The sequence below is a fragment of the Cherax quadricarinatus genome, chromosome 26, assembly GCF_038502225.1.
Source record: "Cherax quadricarinatus isolate ZL_2023a chromosome 26, ASM3850222v1, whole genome shotgun sequence".
NCBI classification, from domain to species: domain Eukaryota; kingdom Metazoa; phylum Arthropoda; class Malacostraca; order Decapoda; family Parastacidae; genus Cherax; species Cherax quadricarinatus.
Window position 1 is genome coordinate 4,642,911 of NC_091317.1, and position 13,428 is coordinate 4,656,338.

Consider the following 13,428-nt stretch of genomic DNA (forward strand, 5'->3'; position numbering starts at 1 on the left):
TGCTGCTAAGACCTGTACTTCCCACTTCCTGCACTCTTCAGCTATCCGCTCCTCCATTTTCTTACCAAGCTCTACTATCTTTCTTCCCCACTCTTCCTCCCTTTTTTGGCGCTCTAACTCCCAGTCTTTCCTCCCTGGTTCGTCTACCAGATCACTGGTTTTCCGTCCTCTAGGGCCACCCACTTTGTGTGTGTGTGTGTGTGTGTGTGTGTGTGTGTGTGTGTGTGTGTGTGTGTGTGTGTGTGTGTGTGTGTGTGTGTGTGCGTGTGTGTGCATGTGAGTGTGTGTGTATGTGTGTGTGCACGCGTGTGTGTGCACGCGTGTGTGTGTGTATGTGTATGTGTGATGTGTGTACTCACCTAATTGTAGTTGCAAGGGTCGAGATTTAGCTCCTGGCCCGCTTCATCACTGGTCGTTGTTAGAACCACTCGTTGCTCCATGAGCTTTATCATACCTCTTCTTGAAGCCCTCTATGGATTCTAGTTCATCTACATCCCTCTTCAGAGTATTCCACTTCCTGACAAATACCTCCTAACATCCCTGTGACTCGTCTGTGTGTTGAACTTTCAATTGTGCCACCTTGTTATTACTTCCTGTCTCTGAAACATCCTGTCCCTGTTCACTTTGTCACTACTTCTCAGTATTTTATATGTCGTTATCATGTCTCCCTATCCCTCCTGTTCTCCAAGATTGTCAGGTCAATTTCCCTTAACCTATCCTCGTAGGACATGCCCCTTACCTCCGGGACTAATGTAGTTGCAAACCTTTCCACTTTCTCTAATTTCTTGACGTGCTTGACCTGGTATGGGTTAAAACATGGTGCTGCATACTCCAACATGGGTCTGACGTACACGATGTACAGAGTCTTGAACGATTCTATACTGAGGTGCTGGAACGCTATTCTTAGATTTGTCAAGCGCCCACATGCTTCAGCAATTACTTGGGTGATGTGCGTCTCAGGAGATAAGCTCGGTATTATATTCACCCGAAGATACTTTATCATGAGTGAATTATCCAGTTCATGACTTTGCACTTGGTATGTGTGTGTGTTACCTAATTAATGTCTGCATTAATAACAGATTATGATTGTAACAGGATATAGTCATATAAATAGTACATTAACACAGTAACTTGTTCAGCTATCAAAGCTTTGCAGCCCAGTCCAGGAACCAATTATGTACCTCCGAAATCCTTTGACTTCCGTCCACAGGATTGGTATGCGCTGAATAACACATATGCTAAAGTATCCTGCGGTGAGCACATTATGCATCACACATCGTTGTTGTAAGCACATTATGTACCACACATCGTTAAGAACATTAGGTAGAGAAGTTTGCTTCTCTCGGTGAACATAAAAGGAAGCATTACATTTATCCTCATTTATATTAAAGCATCTTTCACCAGTGGTGCACAGGTTTCGACAACATATAAACCTAACAAACTATGTATTCATTTAAGTGACTAAAAAACATTAGGATGATTAATGGAAGTTCAAAACTAGTCAACTACACTAAGGCTTTTCACCTTCTGACAAGAACTTTAATAATTAAAACAGGTATCAAATATATTCTCAGCTTTTATCTATACTGCGAAAGTATTACAAGTGAATAAAAGCTATGTTACTTTCTGAATTCTTTATTTCTATTATTCAACAATGTGATATAAGTGTGGCCAGGAGTCCGTCAGAAGACGTGCTGCTAATATCACTAACCTGAAGGTAAACATCAGTGTTAATATTTAAAGTTAGCAAAACATGAGATTATTAATATTACAAATTATAGAAATTTATCTTCATATAGATACTCTTCCATTATAGTGGTAATCCTTATATATGGGGGAATAATGAAAATTTTGTAAAGATAGTAAAATTTGTTACTTACCATACAGACCACCGTATCTACCATGTCCACCAAGGCCGTGACCAAATCCACCAAAGCCGCCACCAAAGCCACCACCAAGTCCACCAAAGCCGCCACCAAATCCACCATGTCCTAGACCCAATCCACCGAACCCTCCGCCTGTTGATATATATGATGAAATATGAATCTTTTCATTAAGTCATATTAAATTAGCTTAGCTTCATCAAGAACTTCATAAAGCAATTTGTAAGTGAGACTCGTAACATTAATAAAAGATCTCTTGCTGAGCAAGAATTCTCCAGCATTTTATAACTCACATTTCACAATAAAAAAAAGTCCATTACATTTCCTTGTTTTGGCGATAGCTGCATACATTACATTTCCAAACTTACACTAAGCTGATATAAAATAATTATAACTTCTCTTCTAAAGATATAAAATATCAATATCTCTCTTGCAGTTAAGAATATTACTCACCAAATCCTCCATATCTACGGATATAACCACCATAGGCAACGGCCACTATCACAGCCAACACCATCAGGATGGACAGGAAACGCTGTCGTCACAAAGACTCAGTGTTAGCATGATGGATTTAGGAATGAAGAATCAATAGCTTAGCAATATATGATCCAATAATTAAAGAAACGCTTTTGATAATCGATCATTATGATTCGAAAGAAGCGTGGATGTGAATACTTGCCATGGTTAGGAGTTTGATTTTGAGGACAGGAGCTACTGATAGTGAGGCTGGATGCCCAGGACTTTATATAGGACAGGAGCAGCCTTCCACCAGGCATGACCTTCTCCATAAATACCTAGTCAACCTTGCGTAGATCCACATACGTATTTAATCTGGAAAAAAAACTCTTTAGGTCTGACCTCTTGAGGTTCCCGCTCTCATGGTACAAGCTGTCAAACGGTACGCTCTGGCATGGTAAAATCTTAAATGATTTAGCTCTGAATGCTTAATTCCAGATTAAAGAATTAAAATATTCTTGGCATTGCTGAAGAAGTGAAATGTGGCCTTAATAAGTCATGTACACTCGATAGACTTTCAACTTAACACTTAAAGTAATAGCAATCTGAACTGTAGTTACCAATTAGTGCATACAGTTCAGTGGATAATCTTACTCTCGTCTTCCTGGAGATTACTAGTAACTTGGCTTTTTCCCTCAGGTAGCTCAAATAAATCACATTTTCTCCAAATATATTTTTCGTTTCCGCATGTGTTTCAATGCGATGATTTTTGTACCCTGTAAACAGAAAAAAAAGTATTATTTACTTAATATTAACTTAGGTAAGATCATGTTAACTTAACAAAATATAAATTAACTATATATTTAAGCGTTGCTAACTAACAATAACGAAATAAATATCTGGAAAGCTTGATATATCATTGCTAAATAAAGCGTTGATAAGAATATCATTTTTATATAAATTACAAGACAGGATTAATATACAAAGGTCTCAGGGCCTCTTCAATTTAAATAATTTCATATTTTTAACATGTTGAAGTTTGCCTATTAATTTTTTAACAGATGCTTTTCTCATGTGATCCTTTGAAAATAAGAGATTGTCAAAAGAACTAAAATCATGAGCTCAGAGTACCATGGATAAAGGAATTCACAGCAAACCTACTATTTATAAAAAATATTTTAGCCGACATTTCGATCCTTACTTGACTGAAATGTTCTTCGTCTTTGCAACTTTTTGCCCTGGTGGGGGAAGGGGGTTATTATTTTGATGTTGATTACATCCCATTTTTTGTGGCTCTATATTACCTGCATGCTCTTAATGATTCTCTAAGAATATGCTATTACTACTACTCTAGTACTACTACCAATAATAACAATAACAACAACAACAATAATAATAATAATAATAATAATAATAATAATAATCAAATAATAATAATAATAATACGTATTTTGGAATGAGTTCTTGGCTATGATCAATGTCCGCTGTTGGGACTATCTGTATTACAATAATTTTTTGAAAGACAACATTGAAAAATTAAAAGTCTCTTCTACTGCTACTAATACTACTACTTATACTATTATTATTATAACTGCCAATAACAAAAATTTTAATAATAAAATAATAATAATAATAATAAAAACAATAATAATATCTATTTCTTGCTCCCACGACCCATAAGTTAGTAGCGAATATGTTATACACCTTTCATTTTATAACAGAAGAGTAGCGACATTTGTGTCCTAACAACACAGTAAGCAGACATACATCCGCAATAACAGAGTAACGAGACAAGTGTCTATAACACCGGAGTAACACGATTCACACCCTTCAGACACTGTGGAGACATTTAAGCCTTCAAGGCCTGGTTCTGGAAAACCCCGTGCCAGATAGCTTCTTACTTGACAATTAAATCATAGGTTAACTTGATCTTCCTGCTCAGTTTATCACATTAGTAAAAGCGAGAATAATTTGAGAAATTTCAACTTGTTAGGAAAGAGGATTGTTTACAAAGAAGTCTTCTTGTACACTGACATCAAGAATGCTTTCAGTCTGTAAAATATGAATTATAGTAACGCCTTCAGTGTCCATAATAAGAGCTATAGGCATTTCTTGCATATCTCTGGTTAGATATGGTGGCAGATATACGCACCTCGGTATATATTCACTGGAAAATAGAGGCTAAATTAAATGTTCAGTGTCCATACAAAGCGTTATTTGCACTTCTTACACATCTTAATGTACATACATAGATATATAAACCTTTCGATGTATATTCAGTAAGAGATATTAACTTCTTGATGTACCCTGAGAGATATGCACCTCTAAGTGGACATATGCTGATGTTTATACACTTCATGGAGTACAAACGCGTATACATACCTTTCGGTTTAGAAACGCCAAGATATATGTTGTTCGGTTTATATAAACTTAGAGAGATATATGTATATCTATGTATATACATTGAAATATAAACCAGTGGAAGTAAATACATTGAGAGATACGTATCTGTCGCTTTATATATGTCGTACCGGATAGGTAAAACTGGTCAATTAGCAAGAACTCATTTAAAATTAAGTTCTTTCTAAAATTTTCTCTTTTACATTTAAAGATATTTTTTTTCATTTATGTTAATATAAAAATTCATGATTTTGTACCAAAAGAAGCTTAGGAAACTTACCTAACCTTATTATAACAAGCGCAATTTAATTTAGCCTAATTGAACGAAATGTATTTTATATAAGTTTACAATAATTTAGTAGTAAACGAATACTATGAAATATATTTTTTTCGTTTGGTTCCGAATGATTTTTGCGAAATTATTGCATACACAAATGTTCGCTTGCCCTGTTCGGCAGGAAGTGTGTTGCTATTTAAGCCAAAATCGCATGTTTTACTTATGCGGCATAACATATACATGCCGTACGTGTATATAAACAGTAATCTGAGATATCTACGCCTTTCCAATGTATTTACTGAGAGATACACACCTCTCGTGCAAATACACTGAAATACACAACGAACGTGAATATACAATGATTAACGCACCTTACGTGTATATACTATGAGAGATACACGATTTACATTTATATACTCTGAGAGATAACCACTTTATGAGTATATACATTGAGAGATACACACTGCACGAGTGTATGCATTTAGAAATTCACCCCTCTAGTGTATATACACGGAGATTCACACTTTCAAAAAGCGAATTGAGTACAATCTTGAACTTCAATTAGCAGTTTCAGAGCAATAATACGAAAAAACTTCCAACTGAACTTTTTTGACTTAAGACTGAGGGAGACTAACAACAGCCAGTTTTTCTATCATCTTTCTATCATGGAGGAGGAGCCACATGTCTATGGTGCATCCAACAAAATAAGGAGACTTTTCTATATTACTATCGCTCGCCTCCGGCTGGGAGCCGGATGAAGACCAAATGAAATATAAATAATTGAATAATTGTCACTCCCTGCGTCATTAGGTGATTGAATGCGATAAAATTAATGAATGTGTGTGTGTGTGTGTATGTGTATGTGTGTACTCACCTAGTTGTACTCACCTAGTCGTGGTTGCGGGGGTCGATTCACAGCTCCTGGCTCCGCCTCCTCAACTGGCCGCTACTCGGTCATTCTTCCTGCTCTGTGAGCTTTATCATATCTCTTCTTAAAGCTATATATACGGATCCTGCTTCCACTACATCACTACCCAGGCTATTCCACTTCCTGACAATTCTGTGACTGAAGAAATACTTCCTAACATCACTGTGGTTCATCTGAGTCTTCAGCTTCCAACTGTGACCCCTTGCTGCTGTGTCCCATCTCTGAAACATCCTGTCTCTGTCCACCTTATCTATACCTCTCAGTATTTTATATGTCGTTATCATATCATCCCTAACTCTTCTGTTTTCCAGCGTCGTCAGGTCGATTTCCCTTAACCTCTCCTCGTAGGACATACCTCTTAGCTCCGGGACTAGTCTTGTTGCAAACCTTTGCACTTTCTCTAGTTTCCTTACATGCTTGGCTAGGTGAGAGTTCCAAACTGGCGTTGCATATTCCAATATGGGCCTAACGTACACATTGCACATGGTCCTGAATAACTCCTTTAGACGCCGGAATGCTGTTCTTAGGTTTGCCAGGCGCCCGGAAGCTGCAGCAATTATTTGGTTGATATGCACCTCAGGAGATGTTCCCGGTGTTATACTCACACCAAGATCCTGTTCCTTGAGTGAGGTTTGTAGGCTCTGGTCCCCCTAGACTATACTCCGTCTGTGGTCTTCTTTGCCCTTCCCCAGTCTTCTTGACTTTTTGTACTTGGTGGGGCTGAATTCCAAAAGCCAGTTTCTGGACCAAGCCTGCAGTCTGCACAGATCCCTCTGTAGTTCTGGGTGGTCTTCGTCCGATTGAATTCTTCTCATCAACTTCACATCATTTGCAAACTGGGACACTTCGGAGTCTATTCCTTCCGTCATGTCGTTCACAAATACCAGAAACAGCACCGGTGCTAGGACTGATCCCTGTGGCACCCCGCTCGTTACCGGCACCCATTCTGAAACCTCACCACGTACCATGACTCGCTGTTGTCTTCCTGACAGGTATTCCCTGGTCCACTGTAGTGGCTTCCCTGTTATCCCTGCCTGGTCCTCCAGCTTCCGCACCAATCTCTTGTGTGGAACTGTGTCAAACGCCTTCTTACAGTCCAGGAAATGCAATCTACCCACCCCTCTCTCTTTCTTGTCTTACTGCTGTCACCCAGTCACAGAACTCCAGTAGGTTTGTGACGCAGGATTTCCCGTCCCTGAAACCGTGCTGGCTGTCGTTGATAAGCTCATTCTTGGCCCCGCCTCTTCACTGGTCGCTACTAGGTCCTCTCTCTCCCTGCTCCATGATCTTTATCAAACTTCGTCTTAAAACTATATATGGGTCTTCAACTTCCAATTCTGCCCCCTTGTTTCTGTGTCCCATCTCTGGAACATCCTGTCTCTGTCCACCTTGTCAATTCCTCGAAGTATTTTGTATGTTGTATTTTTGTATGTCCTGTGTCGTCAGGCAGATTTCCCTTAACCTTTCTTCGTAGAGCATTCTCCTTAGCTCTGGAACTAGTCTTGTTGCAAACCTTTGCACTTTCTCTAATTTATTGACGTGCTACATCAGGTGTGGGTTCGAAACTGATGCTGCATAATCTAGTATGGGCCTGACATACACGGTGTACAAAGCCTTAAACGATTCGTTACTGAGGTATCGGAACGCTATTCTCAGGTTTGTCTATATGCTGCAGCAGTTATCTGGTTGATGTGCTCCTCAGGAGGTGTGCCCGATATTATACTCACCCCATGATCTTTTTCTTTCAGTGAGGTTTGCAGTTTTTGGCCACCTAGCCTGTACTCTGGCTGTGGTCTTTTTAGCTCTTTCCCGATCTTCATGATTTTGCATTTGGCAGGGTTAGATTTAAGAAGCCAGTTGCTGGACCAGGCTTGCAGCCTGTCCAGGTCTCTTTGTACTCCTGCCTGATCCTCATCCGATTTAATTCCCCTTATTAACTTCGCATCATCTGCATACATGGACACATCTTAGTCTATCCCTTCCGTCAAGTCATTCAAACAAACAAAAAATAGCACTGGTCATAGGACTGACCTATGTGGAATCCTGATCGCCACAGGCGCCCACTCTGACACCTCGTCACGTATCGCGACTCGTTGTTGCCTCCCTGTCAAGTATTTCCTGATCCATTTCATTGCCCTTACTGTTATGTGTACCTGATCCTTTAGCTTTTGCACTAATCTCTTGTGAGGAACTCTGTCGAAGGTCTTCTTCGAGTCCTACCAACCCCTCTGTTTCGTGTCTCTCGTTACCTTGTCATAAAACTCTATTAGCTTTGTGATATAGGGTTTTCCTTCCCTAAATCCGTGTTGATTATCGTTTATAAGCTTGTTCCGTTCTAGATGCTCCACAACTTTCCTTCTGATAATCTTTCCATGACTTAGCATACTATACATGTCAATGACAATGGTCTGCAGTTTAGTGACTCGTGTCTGTCTCCTTTCTTAAAAATGAGGACTACATTTGTCATCTTCCATACCTCAGGTAGTTGCCCAGTTTCTGTTCCCTCTCCTTAGAGAGGGAGCAGAGACAGAAAGATATTGACTCGACTCACGAAATCGTAATGACACGATTGCAAACAAACCATACCACGGGTGGGGTTTGATCCCGCGGTCAGAGAGTCTCTAAACTCCAGACCGTCGCGTTAGCCACTGGATATTGACCCGTTCCACCGTCTTTGTGGTATCAAGTTCACTTATCAGCTTCTTCACCTCCTCCTCGGTTGTGAGTATTTCAGCCAGCACTTGTTGGTATATCCTTTGTTGGTGTACATCCCTATTCTGACATCCAGGATTTCTTTCTATCTCCTCTGTAATTACTTCCTTAAATCTTATGTTGAGCTCCTTACATACTTCTTTGACGTTTCTTGTGAGCTCCACACCTTCCTTCCTTAGCTTAATTACCTGATCCATAATTGTTGTTTTCCTCCTGATGTAGCTATACAACAGCTTCCGGTCAGACTTGACTATCGATGCTATGTCGTTTTCATACTGTCGTTGGACGTCCTTCCTTACCTGTGCATACTCGTTTCTGGTTATTCGACTAATCTCTTTATTTTCATGGTTCCTTTGCCTTCTCTACTTTTTCCATTCTCTAGCATACTTAGCTTTTGCCTTCCTACACCTTTTGGTAAACCAAGATCAAGTTCTGGTCTTCCCATTATTTCTGTTGCTCATGGGAACAAGCCTCTCCTCTGCCTCCTTGCATTTAGTTGTCACGTGGTCCATCATTTCTTTTGCCGATTTTCCTACCAATTCTCTTTCCCTCTGAACCTCTTGCAGAAAGTTCCTCATGCGTGTGTAGTTCCCCTTTTTGTAGTTTGGCTTTTCCCATCGTACTCCTGTTACCCTCTCCAATTGTAACTCTACAATGTATTCAAAGCTCAGAACCACGTGGTCACTAGCCCCGAAGGGCTTTTCACATGTCATGTCCTCAATGTCCGAGCTACTCAAGGTGAATACGAGGTCCAGTCTCTCTGGTTCATCTTCACCTCTCTCTCTGGTATTGTACCTCTCACTGAATATAAAAAGAAACAGTACATTAACAATTGTTTATATTAAATCATCCTTCACAAGTGACGCTCAGGCTTCGATAACATATAAACCTAACAAACTATCTATTCATTTAACTGATTAAAAAACGTTAGGTTGGTTAATGGTAGTTTAAGGTCTGTCGACCGCACACAGGTTGTACGTAACCTTTTCATTATCTGACAAGAACTTTAATCATTAAAATATGTATCCTACATATTCTCAGATTTTGTTAACTGAGAGAAATACACGTCTTGGTGTATATATACTGCGAAACTATTAGAAATGAAGAGAAACTAAGTTACTTTCTTAATTCTTTATTTCCAGTATTAACAAGGTGACGTAAGCGTGGCCAGGAGTCCGTCAGAAGACGTGCTGCTGGTATCACTAACCTGAAGGTAAACATCAGCATTAATATTTAAAGTTAGTAAAACATGCAATTATTGGTATTACAATTATAGAATTTATCTTCCTATAGATACTCTTCCATTATAGTGGCAATCCTTATATATGGCGGAATAATGAAAATTTTGAAAAGATATTAAAATTCATATTACTTACCATACAGACCACCGTATCTACCATGTCCACCAAAGCCGCGACCAATTCCACCAAAGCCGCCACCAAATCCACCTAGGCCGCCACCAAATCCACCAAGGCCGCCACCAAATCCACCAAGGCCGCCACCAAATCCACCTAATCCTCCGCCTGTTAATACATATGAGAAAATATGAATCTTTTGATTTAAAATAACATTAGTTTAGCTTCTCTAGTTTTGATGAACATTAAACTACTGTCAATACTTCGTTGCATGAAAACCATTTGTGTTCCTTAAAAAATTGACTCACATTATGTCGTTCATTATTTTTTGAGGATAGTAAACTAATTTTTTTTATAAAAAAAATTATCATAAACATTATACAACAAATATTATTCAGCAAGTAACAGCAGAATGGCTGATTTGAAAATTAGATAAAATTGAAGCATTTCGGAAAGCCTTGTCTATTGTTATGAGTTTTCACCAACAACAAGCATCATCAAGAACTTCATGAAACAATTTGTAGGTGAGACTCGTAACTGTAATAATAAGTCTTTTACTGAGTAAGTATTTTCCACCATTTGACACCATATATTGTGCAATAAAAATAGCCCATCACATTTCTTTATTTTAGCGATAAGTGCAAACATAAATGTATTGTCATTACATTTCCGAAATTGCACAGAGCTGATATAAAATAATAACCTCTCTTCAAAAAATATAAAATATTTTTTTTATTGCATACACTTAAGAAAATTACTCACCAAATCCTCCATATCTACGGATATAACCACCATAGGCGACGGCCACCATCACAGCCAACACCGTCAGGATGGACAGGAAACGCTGCCGTCACAGAGATACAATGTTAGCATGATGGATTTAAGAATGAAGAATGAATAGTTTTGTAATATACGATTCATTTATTTAACACACGGCTTTGATAATCGAGTATCGATTCAAGAGAATCGTGGATGTGAATACTTACCATGGTTATGGAGTGTGTGAGTTTGAAGACAGGAGCTACTGATAGTGAGGCTCGATGCTCAGGGGTATATATATAGGACAGGAGGCGCCTCCCACCAGGCGTAACCTTCTCTATAAACACCCGGTCAGTCTTGCTTAGAAACTCATATGTATTCAATAAGAAAAAAAAAAACACCTCAAGAGGTCTTGAGGTTGCAGCTCTCAAGGTACTGCTAGCTCTCAAATGATTCAGCTCTGCTACGGTTAGCTATAAATATACTACATAAATATACTACAACCCAATGTGAAAATCTACTTAAATATTTTCAGAATGTAAGCAGAAAATTAAATAATTACTATTCTACTGATAACACGAATGTTACTATTAGCTGAAATTTCATTAAATTTTCCTCATAATGAACGAGACTTTCTGACGTTTACAGATAAACCACTAATTTGGAAGGAAATTTACCAGGTTTTGATTTGTCTTGACCCTTATCAAGGGAAATTGGATATATCTTCAAATATAATTTGATTCTCAGAAAATAAATACAAATATAACAATTTGCAATATATAGGTTTACCTTCACGCAGTATAAACCCTGAGAGAGATGTGTATAAATATATTTAATGTATGTAAATATATTCTTAATACTTACTTTAATTCCAGATTTAAGAATTAAAGTATTCTTGATATTAGTGTAGAGGTGAAATGTTACCTTAATGAATGAGGTGCAGTCTTTCAGCTGAACACATAAACTAATTATTAGTAAATTAGCTTTTTCTGTCAGGTGGCTCAAATAAATCACCTTTTCTCCAAATATATATATCGTTTATGCATGCGTTTCAGTGCGATTATTTTTAAAGGCTGTAAACAGAAAAAAATTGTATTGTTTACCTAAGATTGAGTTAGGTTAGATCATGTTAACCTAACCAGATATAAATTATTTATATATTTAGGTGCAGCTAACTTATAATAACGAAATAAAATAAATATCTGGCACACTAGATACATCATTGCTAAATAAAGCGTGGATTACTATACGCAATAAGGGATAAATAAACGAAAGTCTCAGGGCCTCTGCAATTTTTAGTCTTATTATATATATAACTTGCAGAAGTTTACTTATTAATTTTTAATAGATGCTTTTATCATATGACTCTTTAAGATAAGATTTCGTTCGGATTTTTAACCCCGGAGGGTTAGCCACCCAGGATAACCCAAGAAAGTCAGTGCGTCATCGAGGACTGTCTAACTTATTTCCATTGGGGTCCTTAATCTTGTCCCCCAGGATGCGACCCACACCAGTCGACTAACACCCAGGTACCTACTTGCTGCTAGGTGAACAGGACAACAGGTAGAAGGAAACGTGTCGAAATGTTTCCACCCGCCGGGAATCGAACCCGGGTCCTCCGTGTGTGAAGCGGGAGCTTTAGCCACCAGGCCACCGGGCCTGAATAACAAAAGTATTAAGAGCAATGCACAACAAACTTACGATTTAGAGAAAATATTTTTGAAGACGTTTCGATCCTTTTTCCTTCAAGTGGAGGTTTTTATTTTCATGTTGATTACATCCCATTTCTTTGGCTCCATATTACCTAAATGTTATTAAAGATTCTCTTTGAATATACTACTACTACTACTACTACTACTACTACTACTACTACTACTACTACTACTACTACTACTACTACCACTACTATAAAAACCAATAATAATAATAATAATAATGATAATAATAATATCTAATTTTTTCTCTTAATACTCAGAAGTTAGTAGCGAATATGTTAAACGCCTTCGCTTTTAGTATTAGTATAATAATAGTAATTACCATTATTATTATTATTATTATAATTATTATTATTATTATTATTATTATTATTATTATTATTATTATTATTATTATTATTATTATTATTATTATCTTTATTAGTAGTAGTAGTGTTAGTATTATTATTTTCATTATTATTACTATTACTAGGTGATGGTTTGTGTTCATAATAGAAGAGTTGCGAGATTTGTGTCCTACCAACACAGTAACCAGACATACATCGGCAACAGCAGAGTAGCGAGACTCGTTCGCAACACCAGAGCAACAAGGCAAGTGTCTACAACACCAGAGTAACACTGTGGAGACATTCAAGCCTTCAGGGCCTGGCTCTGGAAAACCCTGAGCTAAACAGTTTCTTACTTGACAAGTAACTATACGTTAATTTTCTTCCTACTCAGTTTATCACATTTCCAAAAATGAGAATAATTTATTTATTAGGAAAGGGGATTGTTTACAACGTAGCCTTCTTGTACAATGACAACAACAATACTTTCAAACCGTAAAATATGAACTATTGCAAGCCTTTAGTGTCCATGCAAAGAGCTACAGGCATTTCTTTCATATCTCTGGGTAGACACATTGGCAGATATATGCTCTTCCGTACATATTCACTGGAAAACA

At 37.8% G+C, this 13,428-nt stretch overlaps 2 protein-coding genes across 2 annotated transcripts; both read right to left on the reverse strand.

Moving 5' to 3' along the window:
- Positions 1–1,619: 1,619 nt before the first annotated feature.
- Positions 1,620–2,621, reverse strand: LOC128691516 (glycine-rich protein 3-like). Its single transcript, XM_053780367.1, has 4 exons — positions 2,563–2,621; positions 2,337–2,418; positions 1,881–2,018; positions 1,620–1,711 (listed from the first exon to the last, which is right to left on the reverse strand). The coding sequence occupies exons 1-4, from the start codon at positions 2,563–2,565 to the stop codon at positions 1,707–1,709; spliced, it is 228 nt and encodes a 75-aa protein (XP_053636342.1). The 5' UTR covers positions 2,566–2,621; the 3' UTR covers positions 1,620–1,706.
- Positions 2,622–9,772: 7,151 nt separating this feature from the next.
- LOC128691515 (uncharacterized) lies at positions 9,773–11,125 on the reverse strand. The gene is made up of 4 exons (XM_053780366.2): positions 10,998–11,125; positions 10,774–10,855; positions 10,033–10,179; positions 9,773–9,863 (listed from the first exon to the last, which is right to left on the reverse strand). The coding sequence occupies exons 1-4, from the start codon at positions 10,998–11,000 to the stop codon at positions 9,859–9,861; spliced, it is 237 nt and encodes a 78-aa protein (XP_053636341.1). The 5' UTR covers positions 11,001–11,125; the 3' UTR covers positions 9,773–9,858.
- Between the last annotated feature and the right edge of the window lie 2,303 nt (positions 11,126–13,428).

What these genes read in the sequence shown, in the direction of transcription:
- LOC128691516 (XM_053780367.1), bottom strand. An exon ending in CCGTAGATATGGAGGATTTG is followed by an intron (nt 2,019 to 2,336) that starts GTGAGTAATATT and finishes ATATATCAACAG; the next exon opens with GCGGAGGGTTCGGTGGATTG.
- LOC128691515 (XM_053780366.2), bottom strand. An exon ending in CCGTAGATATGGAGGATTTG is followed by an intron (nt 10,180 to 10,773) that starts GTGAGTAATTTT and finishes ATGTATTAACAG; the next exon opens with GCGGAGGATTAGGTGGATTT.